General features: G+C 43.6%; 1 protein-coding gene across 2 annotated transcripts in view; it reads left to right on the top strand.

Moving 5' to 3' along the window:
* MEIG1 (meiosis/spermiogenesis associated 1) overlaps positions 1–24,420 on the top strand; it is a 120,932-nt gene that overhangs the window by 59,036 nt on the left and 37,476 nt on the right. For both annotated transcript variants that reach the window (XM_069230062.1, XM_069230064.1), the window contains exon 2: positions 19,422–19,587. In XM_069230062.1, the coding sequence (XP_069086163.1) occupies positions 19,426–19,587 (162 nt within the window). In that variant the 5' untranslated portion in view covers positions 19,422–19,425. The remainder of the gene's footprint in view (positions 1–19,421; positions 19,588–24,420) is intronic.

The following is a 24,420-nucleotide window of genomic DNA, read 5'->3' as shown; positions in this document are numbered from 1 at the left end:
ACAGATGGAGCTGGCTCCCTCTATGTGGGCCCTCGTATCTTTGGACCTCGGCTGCTTGTTCCTGCAATAAGACTGTGGCGGGGTAGGTGGGCAAGGAACCGCACCACCCATAGTTCCACAGGCCCCATTTGCTGAAACTGTCAAAAAGTCCCAACTACCCAAGATGGGTTGCTACATGCCCCCGGAGGCCCATCCCAAACTAGAATTGATAAATTTACAGCACCAGTTGGAAAACAGGGGCATGTGGGGAGAGGTCGCCCCCGGGCAATGTCACACAAGGATGTGGGGATACCACAGCGATCCAACAGTTGATTCAGGACTTGCACTGTGCCCTCTAATCTAAGATTGGATAGGTTCGGGTGAATGGTGTACTCCTGTGACAAAATCTCTGAAATACCACAGCTAGAATTCTGAAACGGAGGGATGCATCCCTGAGGTGGAGGTCGTGGTTCGAGACCTTAAAATGGAGGTAACACACCTGATTATGACTTTGAAAACACTAACTGATCGGGCTGAGGATGCTGAAAACAGGGCCTGCAGAAGTAACCTTCCCTTCATTGGGTTTTCAGATGGGGTGGAAGGGCTGACATCTGAGTTATTCCTGGAGCGGTGGATGAAATCATGGACTGATGACGATCTCCTGTCAGCTTGCTTTATTGGTTTACGAGCCCACAGATCGCTGGCCCAGAGATCCCTTCTGGGGGCCCCACCCCACCTGATGATCATCAAAATCCTTAACTAATATGATAGGGGCGCTGTCCTGCAAGGAGCGAGGGTAAAATGGCAATTCATATACCAGTCCAGTTCTGTGAATATATTCCCGGGCTACATGCATGAAGTTCAAAATGAACAAAAATTATACGACCAGGTAATACAAAAACTTAAAGCTATGGGACTACATTATGTGCTCCTATTCCCAGCGAGGCTAAGAGTGGTTCATATAGGCAAATCACTCCTTTTTGATAATATGGAGTGGGCCTGGGATTGGCTAACAGTACAGAGTAGAGGTATATGTAGGCAGCCCAGACGCCACCATGGCCAGACCACACAGGACCCGATGGCTTGTGATGGCTGGCAGGTCCTAGTAATAGGAAATGATCCTGCAGATGATGTCTGGCCACTTAGAGACACCAGCTGCTTCAGAAAGGGAAGAGACGTCATACAAACTCCAGAGACTGGTGTCACCAGGGGCCACTGCCCCAGCAGGGATGGACCATTAATTCTCCTATGACATTCGGCTGTACTGGCCATACCGAATTTCTGCATGTCAGCACCACTGTATCCTGACCATAGCCCTTCACAGCCTGGAAGCCATGAGGGCGACCCAAAAGAAGACTATGTTACAGCCTAGTTACGATTTGCAATTTAAGATTGGGCGACAGATGCTTCTATAGGAGGGAAATATAGGGTTGCAGTGTTATGTTGTTTGCTTTGTTTTTAGTTTTTAGGATACACATTGCGCCACACATGATTGGCACCACCCAAAACACCTTAAATTCATATTGCTGAGACCCAGGGTGAACAAAACCACCCAATGCTTATCAGGGCCCAGGACCACCTTCGCTGCCTCTCATGACCCCACACATGTATTTTTGTTTAGGCTGCCATGACTAACTTACAGCATTGATATGGAATGTGCATGGCCTCCCTGAGCATATTCAAAGAGGAGCTGTTCTATAATTCCTGCACCGTCAACCTCCCCATGTTGTATTTGTCTATGAAACCCACCTCCTGGGGACTAATTGCTCTTTCCTAATGCAATATAGCTTCATTAAGGTATATCATGCGGGATTTAACCATGGATCCAGGGAAGTGGCACTCATAAATCACTTCTGGTGGAGATCTCTAGGAGCACCTGTGATGTTCCGGGGAGATATGTGTTATTGGAAGGTCTGCTAGATGGGACCCTCTAAAACTTACTATGGTAGTCATTTTGACATTGGCGGTAAAAACCTCCTACCGCCGCGGTGACGGCCGCCAAAATACCGTCACCGCAGCTACCATCCGTCCGCCATACTATGATCACTGCCAGACTTCCGCCACAGGAAGGGCGGAAATCCGGCAGTGATCATGCTGGCGGACAGTGGTAAGCTAGCGCTGCTACCACCAGCACCGCCACACCAGTTGAATGCCGCCAGCCGTATCATGACCTGTAATACAGCCTGGCAGTGTTCTGCTGGCGGGCGCTGCGGGCGGTAGCAGCACCACTTCCTGTTCATTGCCGGAAGACCTCCTTGACAAAGGTAAGTCGGGCTTCCAACAGGGGAGGGGGGTGGGCGTGTTGTATGTGTGTGTGACTGGTTGTGTGCATGAATATGTGAGTGCGTGTGTGAATGCGTCTGTGTGTGTTGTTTGCGTGGTTCTATTCGTTGAGTGAATGCGTGTAAGAATGGTGAAGTGAGTGCGTGTCTATGTCAGTGTGATTGTGTGCAAGAATGTGTGCGAGCATGTCTGGAAGTATGCGTGTATGCCATTGTAAGTGATTGGGTGTATGTTTGGTGCGTGTCTGCGGGTGTGTGCGTTCGGAAGGGGTGGGCATGTGTGTGTGATGATCGGAGGGGGTGGGGGGTGATGATCGGAGGGCGTGGGGGTTTGGATGGAGGAGGGAGTGGGTGTCAGGTGTGTCAGGTGTGTGTTGGGGGAATTCCCTGTCACCAGTAGGGCCTACCGCCATGGTGGTAGGCAGGCTGATAATGCCGCCGGCTGTACTGTGCCGGCCGCTGGGCTGAAGATTGACATCTCTGGCCCGGCGGCTGATACCGCCATGGCGGTATGAGTAGAGAAGTGGCGGGTTGGCTGCAGCCAACCTGCCATTCTCATAATATGGCGGTATGTACTGCAGACTGTTGGCGGTACTACCACCACATTTCCACTCACCACTGGGATCATAACGACTCCCTAAGTGTCTATGTCCCTCTATATTATCACTTCCCCCCAGCAGTATGCATATAGGTGGATAATTTAGTGAAATTCAGGGTCTCTTGATTCCCTGTGCACTCATAGAACCGATGCCAGAGAGGGAAAGGGATCGGCCAACTGGATGCTGGACCTTGGGTTATGCGAAACATGGAGAGTATAGAATCCCAGTGCAAGGGATTACAAGCGCTTCGGCAGCACATGGCTCCTTATCTTGTATTGACCTCTTTTTGCTACCAGCTCCAGACCTTCTTCACACATGAGGCTTTCGTATCCTTACATGAGGCATTTCAAATCACGCACTGGTTTTGCACAAGACGGGAAATCGGAGAGGGAGAAACAGATGTGGTGCCTCAATTCCTGGTTTTTCCTAGCTAGATCGTTCACCTTGACCTTACAGGTCTAACTGAAGGCCTTCTTGAGTGTCAATCAAGAAACAGTGTACTCCACGGGAACGCTCTGGGGCGGGTGCAATGCTACTATGCACAGTAACATAAGCTCCTGTATCCAGTGCTTTAAATGGGCCGGTACTGTCCGGTACTGAGTACCGGCACTTTTTTATTTTGAGAGGGAGAGTACTGGCACATCTCAAGAAAAACATAATACTTTTAATTGGAGAGTACCGGCACTTCTCAGAAACAAGCAGGTACTCTGGCACAGAGTACCTGCACTTCTATTTTTCCATTTAAAGCACTGCCTGTATCAAGGGCATGTCCGCAAGCCATAATCAAGCACCACAGCTAGAAAGGTCTATTCTACCCTAGAGAGTAGAAAAACACTGCACTGCACTACAGCACTAATGTTTTTCGACTTCGAAAAGGCCTTTGTTTTGTTAGACTAGGCCTTCTTACATGAGGTCCTGGTTAAACTGGGCATTGACACTTAATTTCAGTCCTATATGCCCAAACCACAGGTGCAAGTACAGGTAAATGGGACGTTTTCCCCCAGTTTTCGGATCAGGGATAACTTGATGGAACTGCTTGGCCAGCAACTGGCTATAGAGATGGAAACCAGCGACAATAATGCTTGCTGAAGCCAGTCAAAACTGGGAAACTTCAACTAGACGGTTGTATGAATGGGGTGATTAATCTGGCAAGCGCCTTCACTAGCTTGCAACTAAAGAGCTAGAATCTAGAGGGGTGCCCAGTGACTGGTCCTGATATAGCCTCTGCATTCGTGAGTTACTATGGCCTCCTATATGCAGAATTCACATGCCCTGAGTCAGAGATGTAAGCCTTTGTAATTTCAGATATTCCCATGCCCAGACCAACCCCTGTGGGGCAGGAGACCCTTAACCAACCACTGACTGTGTAGGAGATTAACGAGGCTCTATCAAAACTCAACACAAATGAAACCCCGGGCCTTGATGGGTTCCCAACAGAATGTTAGCACAAAATGCACCAATTCATTATAACTCTAGTTTTAAACGTATACCTCAAAGCCATTGAACGAGGCCACTTCCCTCGGAGGCAGACTTAGCCATCATTGTGGTATTGCTAAAATCTAGTAAGTCCCCTGACCAGTGTGCCTCTTACCGGCCTATCTCCCTCATAAATGATAAAGTTAAGGTATTTGCAAAGACGCTGAAGAGACGGCTCACTGATTTCCTGAAGCAGCTAGTCCACCCAGATCAGTGTAGCTTTATCCCCACCACAGATCAAAACACTGCATCAGGAGGGTTCATCTCACCCTGGCCGGCTTCCGGGCGCTGCACTGCACTACAGCACTAATGTTTCTCACCTTCAAAAGGCTTTGTTTAGTTAGACTGGGCCTTCTTATGTGAGGTCCTGGATAAAATGGGCATTGACACCTAATTTCAGTCCTATATCCGTGTCTAATATGCTAAACCACAGGGTCATATATGGGTAAATGGGACGTTTTCCCCCAGATTTCAGATCTGATGGGGCGCAAGACAATGTCGCCCTTTGTTCCCCCTTCTCTTTGCCCTGACGATTAAACCCTTGATGACTTGGATATGATGTGACATCAAGGGCAAGGGTTTCAATTGGGAAACGGTCCTAGTGGATAGGATAGCTCCCAATGCGGGCAAAGTCATTATGGTTATGGCGTGTACGGCAGATACCTGACCCCGTCTAATCTCTTTGTTGGACACCTATCGGTCCGTGTCAGGGTTACAGGTAAACTGGTATAAATTGCATCTGATCCCTCTGCGAGGAGACAAAGAAGAAACCTGGCACCCTGACCTCCCCATCAAACGCTTGAGCTTCCAATACTTGGGGATCCAAATGACCTAGGAACCAGCCCTGGCTTGGAACATTAATACCTACAGCTCAGACATTCCCTTGCAGGCCACCGGGCGGCCTTAGCCTTCAAACTGAATTATTTCTCCACACATCTCAACTCTGCTGCTACCTACAGCTCAGACATACGCCAGCAGGCCACTGGAAGGCCTTTGCTGTGCCACTGGACTACAACCTCTTGGAGGCACAAATACTCTTGGGCCTGCTGGTTAGGGGGGCATCTCACAGGTATACAGAGCCCTGGTCCTCCACTCATCTTACAGCATATCAAATCTGAGAGCACAGTGGGAGGGTTAGTTGGGGGTCCTCTCGAGGATGCAGATTGGAGAGAAGCATGTATGGCCCCATGAACCCAGGCAATATCAGCTAGCTTAATTTTTATCATGATTGCCCTTTGTTTTTTTTTGTTTTTTTATTTCTTATTGCACAACAAATGTATGACTTGCAATGAGTTAAATTAATCTTTCAAAGAATCAATAAACCTCAAACTAGATTATGTCTCATCCAACTGAATTACTTACACTGTACATACTTCACACCTAGACGTCAGTGGAAAGCTAAAAGACTCTTGGAACCCACCTCCACTAGATTCTGGGATGGCATGGGATATTTCTTCCATACTGTGGGGGGATGTCCTCTTATTGTTCAGCGATACTAGCACGCCATCTTTCAAATACTTTCGTGGCAAACCATTGGAAGAAGCCTGTGAGAGACTAGAGGGCAGGCATGGATCAATGTGGAAAGGTGGAGGAACCTATTTGCATAGCACGAGGATGCCCCAGAAAACATGATAAGGAAGCGGGACAATGATGTCACTACTATTGACTGGGCAAGGATTATGATTAATGTGGGATGGCGGGGAATAACAGTGCAAAGGGATTTATACGGTTATTTGTTGAGGGTTCCCTGCGAGGGCCGGTGATGTCTGCGCATTACTTGTATGTTTATCGAAAGAATAATAAAATGTTCTTATAAAATGTTTACACAAGCTCAAGAGGACTTTTGAGTGCCAGAAATGGAGCAATTTTATTTACAACTGCAACATTATGTTTGTTCCTTAATAGTTCAGGCAGAGGGGGTCTGTGACTTACTGGCATTTAAAATGCCGATCAAGGTCCACACCAGCAGGGAATAAACTTCTTTATCAATTTAAGTGGGAGAAGGAATTGGGTATACCACTGGATGAGGAACAATAGGCTATAAGATAACTTTTCCAGCAAAATCATTTTTCAAACATGCACAAAGTGAAGAGGCTCTGTGCAGCGCTTTAAACGGGCCAGTGCTTACAGGTACTGAGTACCGTCACTTCTTATTTTTAACTGTTTAAGTACTGGCACTTCTCCGCCTTTTTAGCTCTTTTATTGCTAGTACTGCTGCAGTTGTGAGGGTGGAACCTGTCTGCAGAATACTCTGACAGCCGAGGCACATCTGTAGCCCTGTGCTGAGCGGCTTCTGAAACTTTGAGTAGCGGCTCTTTTTCATTATGTCTGTGATATCCGGTTGTGTTTGGAATTTCACCTTCTAGTCCCGGCCCCCTGATATACCTCTCTAAAAAAACGTTGTCCAGAGATTTTCATTTTTGATTTGTGTTTCTCCATCATTAGAGAAGTAATTTAGTATGGGTATACATTTCTAAACGGTTGTATGACAGAACCACACAATGTAGTCGGAATCACATCAACGATTTTACCACGCATGCCTTTACCACACATGCCTTTAAAATGAAATTTGTTGTAAAAGCATGCTTAGTAAAGGTATAGGTGGTAACACCATGCATGGTTGTGTGATACAAAGCCCCCTCAACCCTTACGCCCCCATCCTAAGCCCTAAAATCTACCCTGTTCTAAAAACTACCCAACCGTGTCCTAAAAAGTACCCCAGCTTCCACCCTAAAACCTACCCTGCCATGTCCAAAAAACTACCCTGACCCCACCCCCACCCTAAGCCCTAAAAATGACCCTGTCCTGTCTTAAAACCTACCCCACTCTGTCCTAAAAACTACGCAGACCCCTGCCCTATACCCTAAAACCTGCCATGTCCTTAAAACTACCCCACCCTGTCCTAAAAACTACCCCGACCCTGCTGTAAACCCTAAAACCTACCCTGTCCTAAAAACTACCCCATGCTGTCCTAGAAACTACCCCAACCCACCACCCACACCCTAAACCCTAAAACCTACCCTGTCCTAAAAACAACCCCACCCTATCCTAAAAACTACCCCGATCCCCCCACACCTTAAAACCTACACCTGGCCTAAAAACTACCCCACCCTGTCCTAAAAACTCCCCTAACTCCCCACCCCACCCTAAATCCTAAAACCTACACTTCCCTGTTCTAAAAACTACCGCACCCTGTCATAAAAACTACCCGACCCCCGCTGTGAACCCTGAAACTTACATTGTCCTAAAAACTACCTCACCCTGTCTTAAAAACTACCCCAACCCCCCACCTTGAACCCTAAAACCTACCCCAGGATGTCCTAAAACTACCCAAACCCCTGCCCTAAACCCTAAAACCTACCCCGTCCTAAAAAACAACCCCACCCTGTCTTAAAAACTACCCGCCCTGAACCCTAACATCTACTGCACCCTGTCCTAAAAACTACCTGACCCTCCACCCTAAAACCTACCTGTCCTAAAAACGACTTCACCCTGTCCTAAAAACTTCCCCAACCCCAGGACCCCGCCCTGAACCCTAAAACCTCCAATGTCCCAAAAACTACCCCACCCTGTCCTAACAATATTCTGACCCCGCCCCACCCTAAACCCAAAAACCTACCCTGCCCTGTCCTAAAACTACCCTGGCACCCTGCCCTAAACCCTAAAACCTACCCCACAGTGTCCTAAAAACTAACCTGCCCTGTTGTAAAAACTACCCTGACTCTCTGCCCCGCCCTGAATCCTAAACCCTACACAACCCTGTCCTAAAAACTACACCGACCCCCTGCCCCCTCCCTGAACCCTAAAACCTACCCCACTCTGTCCTAAAAACTACCCTGACCCCCCCTGAACTTTTAGCCTACCCCACCCTGTCCTTAAAATAAAGCCCTACCCACCCCAGCCCTACTTACCCGGCTGCTGCGTTCCTCTCCTGGCAGTTCCTGCTGTGTGCCTGAACCACGCATATGCATGGTGCCTTAACCACTTACTTGCCTGGTTCAGGCACATGTGTCGTTCAGGCAAACGTGGTAACACTTGTGTGGCTATTCATTGGTCTGGCCGCGTAGAAAAGGCCGTTTCCCTCGTTGGCCTGGGCAGAATTTTTCTGGGCGAAATTTTCAAAAATGGTGGATGTGTTGCCGTGATGATGTAATATTTCAGGAACCATGAGACCTACATACTTCATTTTGGTGTCTAAACATAGGTTTTAGGGGTCAATTATCATAGAAACAAAAAATAACTTCTTATAGCAACCCTTCGGCCATTTTCCAAAATGGGGGCTATAGTAGTGGTTTTTAATCCTTTTATGTATACACAAAACAATGTTTTTGATCTGAATATGGGAAAAAATAATGTTTATTATTCCTGTTTTAGACATATTTTCATAGTGCACTTTATTTGTTTCGGCAAATCGCTCGTGGTACACTCGCAGAATGTTTAACATTTGAGAAGAGATATCAAGAGGGACATCTTTTTGTAGCATAGGTTTTGCAAGTACCCATATGTGTAAGTTCTGTGGGTAGAGGCTTTAGAATTTTTTTAGGTTTTAACACCACATCAATATCTTCCCAACCAAATTCACACAGATCTTTCTCTACATATGCATGACATTTACACATCTTCTGATCCAGTAGAACAGTCTTTTAATGTATCCACGGACAGAATATGACGTTGGATGATGGTCACTTAGTGGGACTGATCTCTTGAACTCCCTGTACCGAAGATTATCAAATGTGTGACAGTCAGAACTCATTTTCCACATGTGCAGATGGTATTTTTCTACATCTCTAAGGTCACATTCTTCTTCTGTCCCAGCAGATCCTTTCAAAAACTTCGTAGGTTCAGCAGTCTTCCAATTTTGCTCAATGTCATCACCCGTAAGAATATGTACCTTGATAAGAACACTGGCCATCTCTGGGTCAAGTTTCTTGTACAGAATTTGAAGTGGATTTAAGTGTCTTTTCTCGCCTATTCCATAACATATCTATAACACTGACTGTCTTTGGCTTACGAACATTTCAACAAATCAAAGTAGCACAATAATGATATCTGTGTCATTTGACGGTACAGTGACTCAATTGGAACCATTTCAAACAGCCCACTCAACGTGTGGCACAGCACGAAGGTCATCTTTCTCCAATTTGCTGCTAAGTTGTTGAACAATATGGCCTGTACCTTTTGAATACATCTCTGCAGACACCAACTCCTCACCGGCAATTTTTCCATTTGCAACAATCAGAAATTCTGTGTTCACTGAAGCATCAGCAATGTTTTGGCAAGTTAACATCTCCAAGTCCATCTTGTTCGATGTTGATGACCAGAATGTATCAAGTTTCACAAGTATAGGTGTTTAATTTTTGATGCTGGCAACATCAGTTGTTCCACTTGTAGATATTCGTCTGATTTTCTCCCATTCTTTGACAGTTAGTTCAAGATAACTGTCAAAGACAATGTACAGTTAATCCATGTTGGAAATGGGGTCTTTGGTTGGCAGTCAGGTTACCCCCTGTCCAAGCAAGGCCCCTCACTCTAGTCAGGGTAAGTCACACACAATCCAAATTATCCTGTGCCCACCCTCTGGTAGCTTGGCACTGAGCAGTCAGGCTTAACTTAGAAGGCAATGTGTAAAGTATTTGTGCAATAAATCATGCAATAACACAGTATAGCACCACAAAAATACACCACACAGTACGAATGCGAAGTTTATTTTCCACGCAGGGACGGCTGTGCGCTGATTTCCGGCGCTCGGTCGTGGATCCTCTTCAGGTTGCGGGGTTTTCGGACGATGTGTTGAAATCCGGCGCTGACAGGACGAAGTCACAGGGGCTGCGTCGATCCGGTGGGCGTTGCATGGAAATTTCTAGTGCACGGCAGGCGCTGCGTCAATTCCTCTCTGGAAGTCTGGCTGCGTTGTTCCGGCTCGGCTGTGTGTCAGTCCAGTGGGCCATGCGTCACATTTCCGGTCGCTATAGTGGCGCGGTGTCGATCTTCTCATTGCGAAGTCGGGCTTCGTAGTTCCGGTTTGGCGTGCAGTGAATTTTTCATTGCGATGCAGGCTGTGCATCGTTTCTGGCACGCAGTGCGTCGATTTTCGCCGCACAAGGAGTCCTTGTAGAGATGAAGTCTTTTTGGTCCTGAGACTTCAGGGAACAGGAGGCAAACTTATCCATGCCCTTGGAGACCACTTCTCAGCACAGCCAGAGAGCAGCAAGGCAGCAGGGCAACAGCAAGATATTAGTCCTTCAAAGAAAGCAGTCAGGTGAGTCCTTTGAGCAGCTAGGCAGTTCTTCTTGGCATGTTGCAGATTCTGGTTCAGGTTCTCTTCTCCAGGAAGTGTCTGAGTTGGTACGGGCAAAGGCTCTGTTGAAATACTCAAATGTGCCTTTGAAGTGGGGGAGACTTCAAAGAGTGACTTAGAAGTGCACAAGGTCCCCTTTCAGTTCAATCTTGTCTGCCAGGGTCCCAGTAGGGGGTGTGGCAGTCCTTTGTGTGAGAGCAGGCTACTGTCCTTTGACATGTAAATGTCAGGCAATCCACCCTCCCAGTCCAGGAAGACCCATTAAAAAATGCAGAAATATGCAAGTGAGGCTGAGCATCCTGTGTTTGGGGTTTGTCTGAGTGAATGCACAAGGGAACTGTCAACTGAACTCAGCCAGACGTGGATTGTAAGGCACAGAAGGATTTAAGTGCAGAGAAATGCTCACTTTCTAGAAGTGGCATTTCTAAAATAGTAATATTAAATCCAACTTCACCAGTCAGCAGGATTTTGTATTACCATTCTGGTCATACTAAATATGACCTTCCTACTTCTTTCAGATCAGCAGCTACCACTCAAACAGTTTATGAGGGTAGCCCCAATGTTAGCCTATGAAAGGTGCAGGCCTCGGAGCAGGCCTCACAGCAGTGTAAAAACGAATTTAGGAGTTTTACCCTACCAGGACATGTGAACTGCACAGGTACATGTCCTGCCTTTTGCCTACACAGCACCCTGCCCTATGGGTTACCTAGGGCATACCTTAAGGGTGACTTATATGTAGCAAAAGGGGTGTTTTAGGCTTGGCAAGTACTTCTAAATGCCAAGTCGAATTGGCAGTGTAACTGCACACACAGGCCTTGCAATGGCAGGCCTGAGACATGGTTAAGGAGCTACTTATGCAGGTGGCACAATCAGTGCTGCAGGCCCACTAGTAACATTTAATCTACAGGCCATGTTCACATATAGTGCACTTTACCAGGGTCTTATAAGTAAATTAAATAATCCAATTGGGTATGATCCAATGTATCATGTTTAAAGGGAGAGCGCATATGCACTTTAGCACTGGTTAGCAGTGGTAAGGTACGCAGAGTCTTAAAAACAGCAAAAACAGTATCCAAAAAGTGGAGGGAGGCAGGCAAAAAGTTAGGGGTGGCCACCCTGAGGCTGTCAGGTCTAGCAGTCCACAACAAGACGAGTTTTCAATGAGGACACCTTTTCAAATCGAAATTCTTCAGGTGAAAGATTTTTTCAAGCTCTTGTTCAAGTTTTTGCCTCACTGGTTTGGTTGTAGCATCTCCATCAAATAACATGTTTGTTGAAAGAAGATAATGCAACAGAATGTCCTTGTTAAATTCACCCCTTTTTGTTTGCTACATACATCTCTCTATGTGCTTGCGGAAGTTGTTTTTTTGTAACCTGTTTGTAGTGGCTGGTTGGATGAAACTTACCAAGGCAATTAAAGCGTGTAAGTTTAGCTTTAGTGAAAAGAACAGCCTTTTCTCTTTCAATATAAATCTCTACTGCTTCAGTTCTGCATGTAGTTTTGATCCATGTTTCAGGACATCTAGTAGACGTGTCTTTATATCATTACCCACATATTGTTTGGTCACAAAGTTGTGTAGTCGCACAGGCTCAGTCATTTCAAAGGGCTTTCCTTGCTGCTGCATGAAATGAAGAAGGGTGTCAACATGTTTATTAAAACATTCCCCCTCTCTTTCCCACAAGTTTGTGGTGAGTAACAGTTTCACGATGATCCATTAATTTTGAATTTGTCATCTCTCTGAAAACATTTAAAATAGAAAGAACTTCCTGGTAAACTAGCTGCCATTGAGCAACATATTCACTTTTATGTGTCTGACCAACAGATCTCTTGGAACTTTTCTTTGATCTCTGAATCATCTGTTCCAGTTTCATATCTGGAGACACAGCACTGAACCCTTCCCTCTCTGTCTTTCACCACAAAATGTCTTTGGATGAAATGTATGATGTTTCCACTGCTAGCTTCTTCACTCTTTCCAAATAACAGGACCCATATCTCAGGTAGTTTATGCAGATAAATTTGTGAAACACAGTATTCATTGACTCCATAGTCTTCACGTGCAGCTCTCAATCAGCATGTAGAACGTTTTTTAGAGCAATCATGTGTAAAACATTTCCCCAGTACTTGCAAAGTTGTGATTTTTCTTCACATTCTTTGACAAACTCTACAAACTTGGTTTTCAGGTTTTCGGATTTTGAACTGAGTGTATTGAACATTGCCTGGCTTTGCATTATGTCTTTTGAATGAAGTGCACCCTGGGCCTTGTTCACTTCTGAGATAATATATGCAAAACCTAATTTGTAATTCATATTCCAGAAAGCATTCTAACGCGATGTTTCTTTAGCCTCAGATATGATGAGCATACCTTGTAACAAACAAACATAATGAGTTCCGCTCAATACTGACTGCACAGTTTTGCTTCTAAAGATTTCAACCTCAATAAGTGCATCGTCTATACCATATCCACTGAGATAACTTCCTGCACACTGCAACACAACGTTTGTCATGTGGAAAACACCTTCATCACAGAAAGTTGGTGGGATAGGCTGATCTTCAAGCTGAGCACACACATTTTGGAAATTATTTAGAGCTGTGTACACTGTTGCGTAGTTTGTGACTGGAATGGTATTACTGGTAAACACTCAACCGTCTTCAGTGGGACAGTATTCTGGTAGATCACACCATGAATTCCAGCCCACAGAATAAATGGCTTTTCTTCATCACTTCAGTCAATTCATTTAAATCAGCTTTGCGGCCCGCAGCATCAGTTAGTTGAAGATCCATGTCCTCAGGCACTTTGAAACTCTCTGGTAGACCGGGACGTGTAACGATTTTGCACACGTTGGCAAGGCAGTTGGGTTATAAATTGCAGCTTCATTTGTTTATGTCTACAGCTGACACAGCTTGTTTTCCAGCAGCTACTTCATTGGTACAGACTTGAAAAAGCACCATATCATTATCATGTGTGCTGGATGTTCCAGACAAGGAAGAACTGTCTCCAAAATCAAAATTATCAAGAGCAGGAATTGTCCTTTTCTGATAAAGTGACTTGGAAATGGTGTGCTGTTGGATTCACAAGATTTTACAGCATGACCTGCTAAGAAGTTCCTGCTCCGTACTATGTCATTATAACTTGTTGATACAGCAAGCCTATTTATTGAAGTGATTAGCTCTCTCCTTTTGCACTTGTCATAGGTTGCGTGGGCATTCATCAGCGGAGTTTTCTTTTTGCTGTGATGTAATTTTTAAAACATGATGTGGAAAAGACAGTACATTTGCACAGCATAACCCTGTCGGTTCATGGGATTGTCTTCCACTTCTTCGCCTATATCTTCAAAGCCATCATTGATGTTGTTGGAGTCTGTTTTGAACTCAAGAACTTTAATTTGTAACAGTTTTGCTTTGTTGATATCAAACAATGATGGAAAAATAAGACAACGTCAGGCATTCTTGTTGACTCCCGTGATTTTCGGTACTCTGGGGCATCACAAAATTTGCCATTTAGTCCAAAACCGATATCTTTCAGGACATTTATTAAAATGGTTCCTGCTGATTTTACTGCATCCTGTGATCCTACTTTGGCAGCAAGAACTTCAGGAGTTAAATCAGCTGAAAACAATTCTTTTTGTTAGACTGACAAAAATGAATTCTATAATTTTACAATCTCAACTCAAAAAAATCTTAATTTAATTATTATGGATCAATACAGTTTCATCGATGTTGACCATTATTTCTCTGATCTCTCTGAGTGCGAACCCATAGCAGGCACCCGAGTGGCTTCAAAACTACATTTGCTTTTTCAAAGAGAGCAAACGTAACTGAAGGCTGGTGGTTATGTTGCTGCTGGGAGCTCATTGTACATTTATATTTTTTAATGAATGCATGCATGCATGCATGCAGTTCGGATGGGCATACAAATCCACTGCAAATATATTCATCTTGCTGTTTCTTTCAGCTACTTAGCTGAAAACTTAATCTTGGAAGAAACTAGCTGCATATAAAAACATGTTTGCCCTTCGAGACTCACATACTCTGCACTTCGTTGTTTCATCGATCCCTTTGACCCTTGTTCTAGCTAAACCACAGATAACACATTGAAAAGCCTCTACTTTCTGATCAGTTGTTGGAGGTGGACGAGGGGTAGGCATCGATCTTCTATATGGATGGGCATTGGGTTTGGTTCTCGTCGCTTTCTCAGAAGACTCGGATTCATGTCGAGATTTACTGGTTTCTGATATTTTTTTGACTATTTTTTTCTGTTTTTTTCCCCACTGTAAACGACTTGTAGCACTTATTGTTACAATGATAAACTATTTCATACGCTTCACCCATCAGTTTCAGTCTTTTGTGAACTTTGTCTTGCTGAATTGCCGCAGCATCTCAAACTCTCATCTGTGCAGCCGCAGTTGATGTTAGCTTTTCTTTTGGATTAGTTTGGCATATGACACATTTTTCTTTGTTATAGGAGTCCTCAGGTTCTGCAGTTAGCAACACTCCGTCACGAGGTAAAGATCCTCTGCTGCCACCTGCTTTGTTCATGTTTACAAATTTGAATCAACAGAAAACCTGAAACAAAAACAATATTAAAATAAATTACCAATATGATGACTAAAACATATAATTATAGAGCCGCCATTTTGGAAAATGGCGGAAGGATTGCTCTGAGAAATTATTTTCTGTCTAAGACTACTTGACCCGGAGAACCTATGTTCTGACACCAAAATGAAGTATATAGGTCTCATGGCTCCTGAAATATTACATCATCGCTGAAACACATCCGCCATTTTAAAAAATGTTGTCCAGAAAAAAATCAGCCCGGATTAGCAATGTTTACTCAAGCTAAATTACTTCTCTATTGATAGAAAAACACAAATCAAAAATGAAAATCTCTGGACATAAATATATAATAGAATCTGGCATGCCTGTTCGGTAGGTTGTATGGTAAGGATCGTTTGGTTTATAATGTCATAGAACAGGTCTTTAAGATAAGCAATGGCTGAAATATTTTTCCAAGACATGTCCAGTCAACAGAGAGACTTGCAGAATATGTCCATTGTACCCAGTGACTTCTTTTCTTAAACTGTCCTTTCACTCCGGGCAACACACCTATTTTAAATTGCTAGCCTGAAAAAAAGGATTGCGTTTTTGGGGGTTTTTGCTGAGATTCCTTCTGTGCCAGAAGAGACCATGACTCAGTCATTCTTGGTTATTTGAGACCTCAAAAATATTTCCATGTGCTACATTGTATAGCTAAAACCATGGCCCAAAAAGTCCCTGGAAGGTCGGTGGGTTCATGCAGAGGGTGGCAGATGGCATGCATTATATAGTGTTGTGGCAGGAATGCATGACTAATAATGCTGTTCAAAGAATGTGATAGCATCTTTTGGGATAACTGCACTCAGATTATGAGACTTGCATGGTGTTTCAAAGGATCTACTCTAGAATATTTACCGACTCACCTCCTGATCCAACTAACAAGGATGTAAGAAGACCAGTTGGGATGGGAGATGCAGCTATACGTCTGCCTTCACGCCTAAATGTGCCAACCCTGGTCTTACGTATACAGGGCTCATAAAGAGACATATTTGAGATGTTTGACATCCCCTTCCAGTCCCTAAAAAGGCTTGGCATTGACACTGCTCATCCCTGTCACTGCTTCTCTCTGTACACACCCAGCTCTGCCTCGCCTCTCAACACACCCATTGAAGACCCAGTATGACACAGCACTTGTCCATTATACAACTGTATAATGGACAAGTGCAGTGGCCCAAATTAACATACTACACTGCCAACACCCAATATCTCACAGTGCTGAGATCACATAATGCTGGCCTACAACACCATGCAAGTTTACCTTCACCCACAGTGATGACCAATGTGCAAGGTTTATAATGTTAGTTGTCAAATTTGTTCTGAGGATTATTTGGCATGGTCTGATCTGGCCTGTCAATATAAATAGAATAGGCTACTTGAATATAACCAGGGCAACCGGAATTATGCAATTCTACACCTGCGGCATTTGACATCTAATTATGGTTTTGCTGCTTTGCCACATAATCCATCATCTGCTGCATAATCTGCAGACGGAACCAGACATTACTGAAATTGCTGCTACCCATATTGCTTTGCAGTGGAAGGCCCAATGCAAAGATTGATTGGTCATCTTTCATTGCTTCGTACTGTATTTGGATGTTAAACGGATACTTATATTATTAAGTAATATATTATCACAGAATGTGCAGCATTAGATTGCATAGTTGCCTTTTCTTGCTGCATAATTTTGTTATTCTCTGTCGCCTAAGTGTAGTGGCCCTGAATATACTCATTCCGAATGTAAGAGAAAATGAGGATGAACCTTTAAAATCAGGATAGCTTGAAAACTATGGTGCTGAAGGAGGGGCAGTGCGCGGAACTGAACAGATAGTCTGCCTTGATCAAAAGAAAAATAACTAAATCAGTAGTCCATGAGTGTGCATGTTGAAATTGCTCTGCCAGTGCTCCCCTTTCAATCTCCTTCCATGTAGTAAAGATGGGCAGAAGTACCACGACCCCTTACATAACAGACCCCATTGTATACACAGCAGTATTTAGACAGAATAAGGTAAACACAAATATCATGGGGCAGAATATCTGTCAAAAATATCGAGGTCTAAAATATTGTGAAGATACGTTTCTATAGGTAAGTAAAGTTTTACTGTATATAACTCCACATATATGTACCTTGTTGATAAATATATCTTCAAGGTAAATAGATGTGGAGTTAAAATAGTAAACATTTGCTCATCTATTTGCACTTAACTTCTCTAAATGTTGGTCCTCAGTAGTTTTGACACGATATTCAGTCCACATGATTTTTGTGTTTTCGATATTCTTTCAATGATCCATACATGGAAACATAATGGGGATACCTAAGAGTTAGGTTTTAGAGAGATACATCTCAATAATTTTATTTTATGCTAACTTTCTTGAGAATAAAGGAAAGATTGTGAGACATTTAGAATATCATTTTAAGCTAAAAGTCTCCCTGCACATAATGCGAGATTTTGACTATATACCATTAGCAACCAAGTGGTACTGTTCGTGAGCTCACCTTGATCTTTTCCTAGTCTGTGTCCTCTGGTGAGCAAAGCACTGAGCAGAGATCTGAAACGGCAGAGGCAAGGTCAGACAGGGTTTAATCAAGACCCCACATCACTTGCACATATACTACATTGATATTCCAGTATCACTGAGTGCTGGTCTAAATCACAGCAATGGCTGAAGATCAGACAAGAATCAGTGCTTAATTTGAGCCAGTGGGGGACACTGGCACTTATTTGTGAGGACCGGCACTTATTTCTCCACATCAGACATTCCCCAAGACCAACAGAGGGAAAAACAAACAAAACAAAAAGACGGAGGAAGAGAATTACAGAAAATCCGTCACCAAGGGAGCAAGCAGACACCTTTAAAAGTGAGATAACTGGGCAGGGAGTGCCTGGCAGTGAATTGAAGAAGCCTAAGGTGGATTTGGGACTGCTTACCCTTGCTATTCGCGGCTTTGGCATCTTATAGTGCCAGTTGCTGTGTCTGAGCACCACTTTGGGCACCAGCACTTATTATTTTACAAATAAAGCACTGACGAGGATGGCTTAAAATCATACAGTGCACACATTTCTGTCCAAAACTCACACAGCCTAGTTCAAGATCATCTTAGGTGTAATGGGCTGCATACATATTTTAGTGTGTCATCGCAGCAAAAGGGATATTAATTACTATTTATGTGTTATGCTACATGTGCAGAGGAAATCTGCAGATGTGGGAAATTTGAGACTACTAACAAGGACAATGCAAGAGCAAAATGAATACTCAACAGGTGGCACAAGTGCCTTTGTATCATGTTGTCCCACCCCTGGCTCATCCTACTAGCCACACCCCTAGCTCAATTTGATGAGTACCTGCACTTAGTTTTTCCCATTTCAAGCACTGCCTCTCTGCAGGTCTCTGTGACACTATACTCCAGCCCATCTCCAAATCTTTTTGTCAAACCCGTTGAGGTGCATGCTGGAGAGGCTGCAAAACAGGGCCACAATAACTCATATATTCTAGACTTTTTCAAAGATAAACAAACTTCTGATATGTTAGCATACATATATACCTGTCATAGATAACCCAATGCCCGTATATGATTCTTTTAGGGTACCCATGCGAAGCCACATATCAGAAGGTAAGGAATGAGGGGCCTGGTAACATCCAAAGTGCAGAAAACTAACGTGCCCCAAATATGTACCCAAAGGCACAGACAGGTATTTCTGTAGAGGCCAGAGGGAGGTGGAGAGAGGAGGTGAAGGAAGTCGAAGAGAAAAGAATGTACAGGTTGCGGGGAGGGCTCTGAAGTATTACTTCATCATTCAAAGCGGTAATTTTAATTTCATTGTTGCATAATATTGTTTAAAAATACAGTAGAAATTCTGAAAGATTAAATAACTCTGTCCCTACAAAGATACCACATATTTGCACGTGGTTCTCAGAAAAGAACAATGGTCAGTGTGTAACCAAATGTACGATGTTCTTCAAATATTTAATTTGGGGTATTTAATAAAGGGCTTACCTAGCCAAACTTGGCAAATGTAGCGCTGTACAACAAAAGCACTAATACTGATTTACAAAATTCAAATACACTATTGATAGGTCATTCACTCAAATAAAATGATACAAGACCCTACATTACACAATGCTTTTAATATTGCTTGGATAGCTTTCATGCTCAAAAGACACCCACTATATTCACTAAATCAATTGTTTTTCAGAAACATGTCAGAGGAAGATATTGGAGCCATGGCTGTTCTTGATCATAAACCCAAATCAATGAGCCGTGCGAAGCAATGGTCTGATGAAATAGAAAATCTCTACCGGTTTCAACAAGCTGGCTACAGAGATGAAATTGAATATAAGCAGGTGAAACAAGTAGAACTGGTAAGTAAAATGAACTGAACTGGTAGTAAAATGGACAGGTCTTGGCTAACACCAGTCTTTAGTGTGCTTATCCTGCAGTTCTTGAGGATTTGTTGTAAAGTGACTATGCTAGATTTTCTCTTTTTTTCATGAGCATAAACATCCTGTAATGTGTTCAAGAACTGTAAATACTGACATGTTATTGTATCATTAGAACTCGGAATTCAGACAGGAGTGTTCAGCCAACAGAAATTGCAAATACTGACATATTGCCTTGATCAAGCAATGGTGTTTTCTGGCATTAATACAACTACATGTGAAGAGTCTTACAAATCGAAAAAAATATATTCCACTGAGTTATATCATTAATGACTGAAAAGGAGAGAATGTTAATACTGTTCGACCTCATAAGGTGAGAAGGTAAATTTTTAAAATGTAATCGTTTTTTATATAGGTTCTTTTTGGGTTTTAAAATAAATAAAATCACAGAATAGTGGAAGGAAAGGAACATTAGCATACATCTCAAGAAACAATACCCCAACCCAAGGGTATGAAAAACAACAAAAGAGCACCCAATATATATCGGCGATGAAGGCCAATTCAGAAATACACAGCCGGAGTAATACAGGTGTCATTTGCAATGGGGATTGATAAATCATGTACTCCCCGTCCCCTGTACGGAATTCAGATAGGAAACGTACAACAGTGCCAGCACAATAAGACTAATAATATAATTTGTCCAGGTGTTATTGCTGTAAAATAGTGTGTGAACCCCTGTTGGTATTACTAGAGGACGGTAAGGGATGACATCTAGAGCCCATGTGTATAGTGGTAAAGGGGAAGTTGTTGGGTTGAAATAGCACACAGTTCCCTTCGGCAAACAATAAAGGGGAAGGGAGCTGCCATCCCCATTTATTGACTGGGCACTCGCCTTGATCCAATAAATTAACCCATGTCAGTTCAAACACTTCCTCTAGTTTATATATGAGCCTCTTGTAAGAGGCTGTGTGAATCATTTCCCTAAGCCACATCTCTGTCATGGGAACAGTGTCCGATTTCCATTGACGAAGGATGCAAAGCTAGGCGACAGGCAGCGTTGTTACCCACCATTGCCCATGTCCAGGAGTAATTTGTGGATAGTGAGTGAAATTATGGAGCAAACCCGAGGGCACCCAGTCCCCTCCCTGTTTCAGCCATGCACTGTACCTCCCTCCATATGCGCCTCCAGAAGGGGCAGAGCTTCGGTATTCCCACAGAATATGTACTGTGTCACACTTTACCTTGGGCAGCGCCAGCGGGTGCAGCTTCCCACAATGTTTGCTTGGTGCAGTCCGTGTGGGCACCAGTGCCACTGGTGTAGACTTTTATGGTACCCTAAGTTGAACCATGCCTCCCTTGAGTATTTGTCATGGTTTTAGAGAGAATCATTAAATAAGCAACAAAATACACAATTTACCAATATTACCAAAAGGCTATGGAGCTATAATTTCATACTTGCAAACAAGCAGTCCCTAACAGAGCTATTGCCCAATAGCTTAACACGTTAGATAATGGACGGGCTTGGAAGCCTGGGGATACTTGGGTAACTATGTAGCACCTGTATATGAACGTCAAGGTTACTTTTATTCAATACATGTATAAGAATGAATTAAAACATGATAAAATATCTGTCAGGACAGAGGGATACAAAGAGATGAAGACAAATAAGGTATATTGAGAGAGGTGAGGTAGACAAAGGTGAAGTATAGCGTTGAGATAGACAGAATGAAGGTACATAGAAAAGTAGAGATTGAAAGAGGTTAAGAGAAAGGGATAGGGTTCGGTGAAGAGGTGAAGTAAGTAGAGAAAAATGCACAGAAAGATTACTTTTCAATGTAATTGCCACCAGCTGCCTGAGATTGCTATGTTTAAGGATGGGCATGCCAGGCATTCACATTAACAGGCATGTTTATTTATGTTTTTTAGTACAACGCAGTGCAGCAACCATGTTAGTGTGCTGCTTTCTGCTAGAGTAGAAAGCAAAGAAGAGCCATATTTATTACAATTACAAATGGTCTGCTGCTGCTCACTACCCATAGCTGGCGCACAGACTGCTTACCCCCACATGCAACCTTGGCGTAATGGTGCAGAGGTGTGTGTATTCTGTCTAACAAAGCATTTGTACTGGGAGTATACCGTTCCAGTGCAAAATACTTTGCCAAAACAAATTCTTAAATATTTTCCACATTGTAAGTGTGCTGTACAGTACAGCACATATGAAGAGTGTGGAATGTTTGGATAAATTCAAACATTTCTTCATGTTAGTGCCTGTTTCAAGGAGGTGTTATTTTATTATTCAGTGTCTGGTAAGGCTATGTTAATCGATCATGCTTTGCATGAAAGACTGTGGGTGCTTGTGCGGATCTGGCCAAGTTACACCCAAGTAACCCCCCCCCACCACTCACCCCCACACGAAGAATGAAGCAAAGCATTCTTTTTGCTGAGAAAAGGGCACCTTTCTAGTGCAAAAAAATATTTGGGCTGGAAAATAAATACCTTAGCGAGGTTTGTGCTCCTTTGTGTCACTATGCATGCCTTTGCCCCACACAGCCCTTAGTAAATCCGGCTTCCAGGTTATGTTAGGCATGGGTGGATGTCTAATTAGAAAAATAAACTGTTTTTAGGAGCAATGTTATGGCAGGAATTTTTACTGACCCATTCACTATCTTGTAAGAGATGTTCAAAGCTCTAATCAGTTTGGCCCTGTGTATTTTAGTTGTGTTCTAGCACAGTATTAAGTATTTACTTGTCCTCCAAAGACACTGGGTGCAGGATTTTGACTAAGACTATATTGTGAAGGTAGTAAAAATAAATATATATCGGTAAGTTACCTATATATCTTCATGGCATGTGCATGTGGTGGAAAAAGAATAGCAAATCTTTACATATACTAGCTAGTTGCTCCTCTAGCCAGTGTGCATATATGATGAGAAGGATGCAAGAAGCTGAAGCACCTAGAAGGCATAAAACCTTCAACATTGGAATCCGTGCTTTCTCTAGAAAAATCTGAATCACTTCTTGAATATTTCAGATCCTCTGAGTTGGTGGAAAACTATGCAGCAATGTTGTGTCCAATGGTGGCAATATGAACAGAAGGCTCTGAGAGAGATCCAGGTGAGATTTGGGCACATTGATGAAAAATCCCAGCTCCACCAGCAGGGCTGCTTTCGACTTTAAATGGCACAACATGTCTGGGTCCTCTGCTTTCAGCAGCCAGTTGTCCAGGTACAGAAATAATGGGAGTCTTGACCTTTTGAAATGGACACCATCACTTCCATCATCTTTGTAAGAACTTGAGGTACTGATGTTAGTTCAGAGATAAGGACCATTAACTGATAGTGATTGGATCCAGCCACGAACCACAGGTACTTCCGGTACAACAGTAAGATCAGTATGTGGAAACATTTGTGCTGTAAGCCTAGGGACACCAACCTGGCTTTTTTTCCAGCGCAAAAGGAACTTGAACTTGGGACAGATCTTTAAATTATTTCTCCTTGTAGAGGAAAGGATTCAAGACCCTGAGATCTAAGATCAAAGAAAAACAGCTATCCTTCTTAGGAACTAGGAAGTACTGATAATTGTGTCCATGCCCATTTTCCTGCTCTGGCACCAACTCAGCTGCCCATTTTTGCAGCAGGACCAGAACCTCCTGCTATAGGATATGTAGGTATTCTTCTTTCTCACAGGAATAGGGAGGAAGGACCTGGAGTGGGGGCTGCTGGAAGGGTAGGGCTTACCACCCTTACCACAATATGAATGACCCACTAGTCCATGGTTATCCAACCTCCCACAACTGCCCTGTAGCTCAATAACATGGAACTAGAGTGATTCCTGGTTGAGGCAAGGGAAGAGGAGGAACAGGGTGACCATTGGACACGTTACATGTTACATGTTCTTCCTTTTCTGCAACCCCAGTATTGTTTGACTAGCAAATTCTGAGATTATTGTTGTTATGGTTGAGAGGGCTGCTGTTGTTGAAAAGTGAAACCTCTTGTGAAGCCTCAAAACATGCCTTGGTGTTCCTTTGGGGAGGTTGTAAACCAAGGAACCTTGCAGTCACTTTACTTTCCTTGAAACACTCAATGGCTGATATGTCCTTTTCTCTGAACAATTTGGCAGCATCGAATAATAAGCCCATCAGTGCGAACTGGACACCAGTGAATAATCCAGTGTTTCGGAGCCACGCATGGCAACGGATATCCCACGGCTCTCGCCACTGAGTCCGCCATATGGAAGTTGGATTAGATAACTTGCCTTGCCACCACCTGCCCATACCTCACTAGTTCTGTGAAACATGTCTGCAGATAATCTGGCAAGTATGGAACTATACGGTGGTCACTGTCCCACAAGGTGTGTGTGTAACACCCTAACAGCAGGTTAATTTAAAGATTTGAGAGCTAGACTTTCAGCCTAGAACATTTTCTTCCCAAAAGCCTAATGCTTTTTAGACTCTCTGACTGCAGGAGTGGAAATGGCTGCCCCAAGTAACAGCTTTGTAGAGCATGAAATTTGAACAATCAAGCTACCTGGCGAAAGGTGAGGCACAGAAAAGGTGGATTGCCAAGTGCAGGTGCAGGCCTGTAGTGCCTAGCCACTATCCTGCTCAGTGCAGGCGAAGTGTTTTTTCCCTGGCTATTATTACTAAGTTCAGCAGAGCATGACTAAAGGGGCTCAGACGTTTGGCTAGCTGGTTCAAGGCCTAAAATGTTGACCCTCAGTTCCACTGTGATAAAATGTTGCATCTGGCAGAGGAGATATAGAAAGGACATCAGTTTCCAGCTTGGGAGATGTGGCCATCCCACTAGCACCTCTTAG

This window comes from Pleurodeles waltl, chromosome 4_1 (assembly GCF_031143425.1).
Source record: "Pleurodeles waltl isolate 20211129_DDA chromosome 4_1, aPleWal1.hap1.20221129, whole genome shotgun sequence".
NCBI classification, from domain to species: Eukaryota; Metazoa; Chordata; class Amphibia; order Caudata; family Salamandridae; genus Pleurodeles; species Pleurodeles waltl.
The sequence above is the reverse complement of the archived record's forward strand: the minus strand, read 5'-3'. Positions and strand labels throughout refer to the sequence as shown.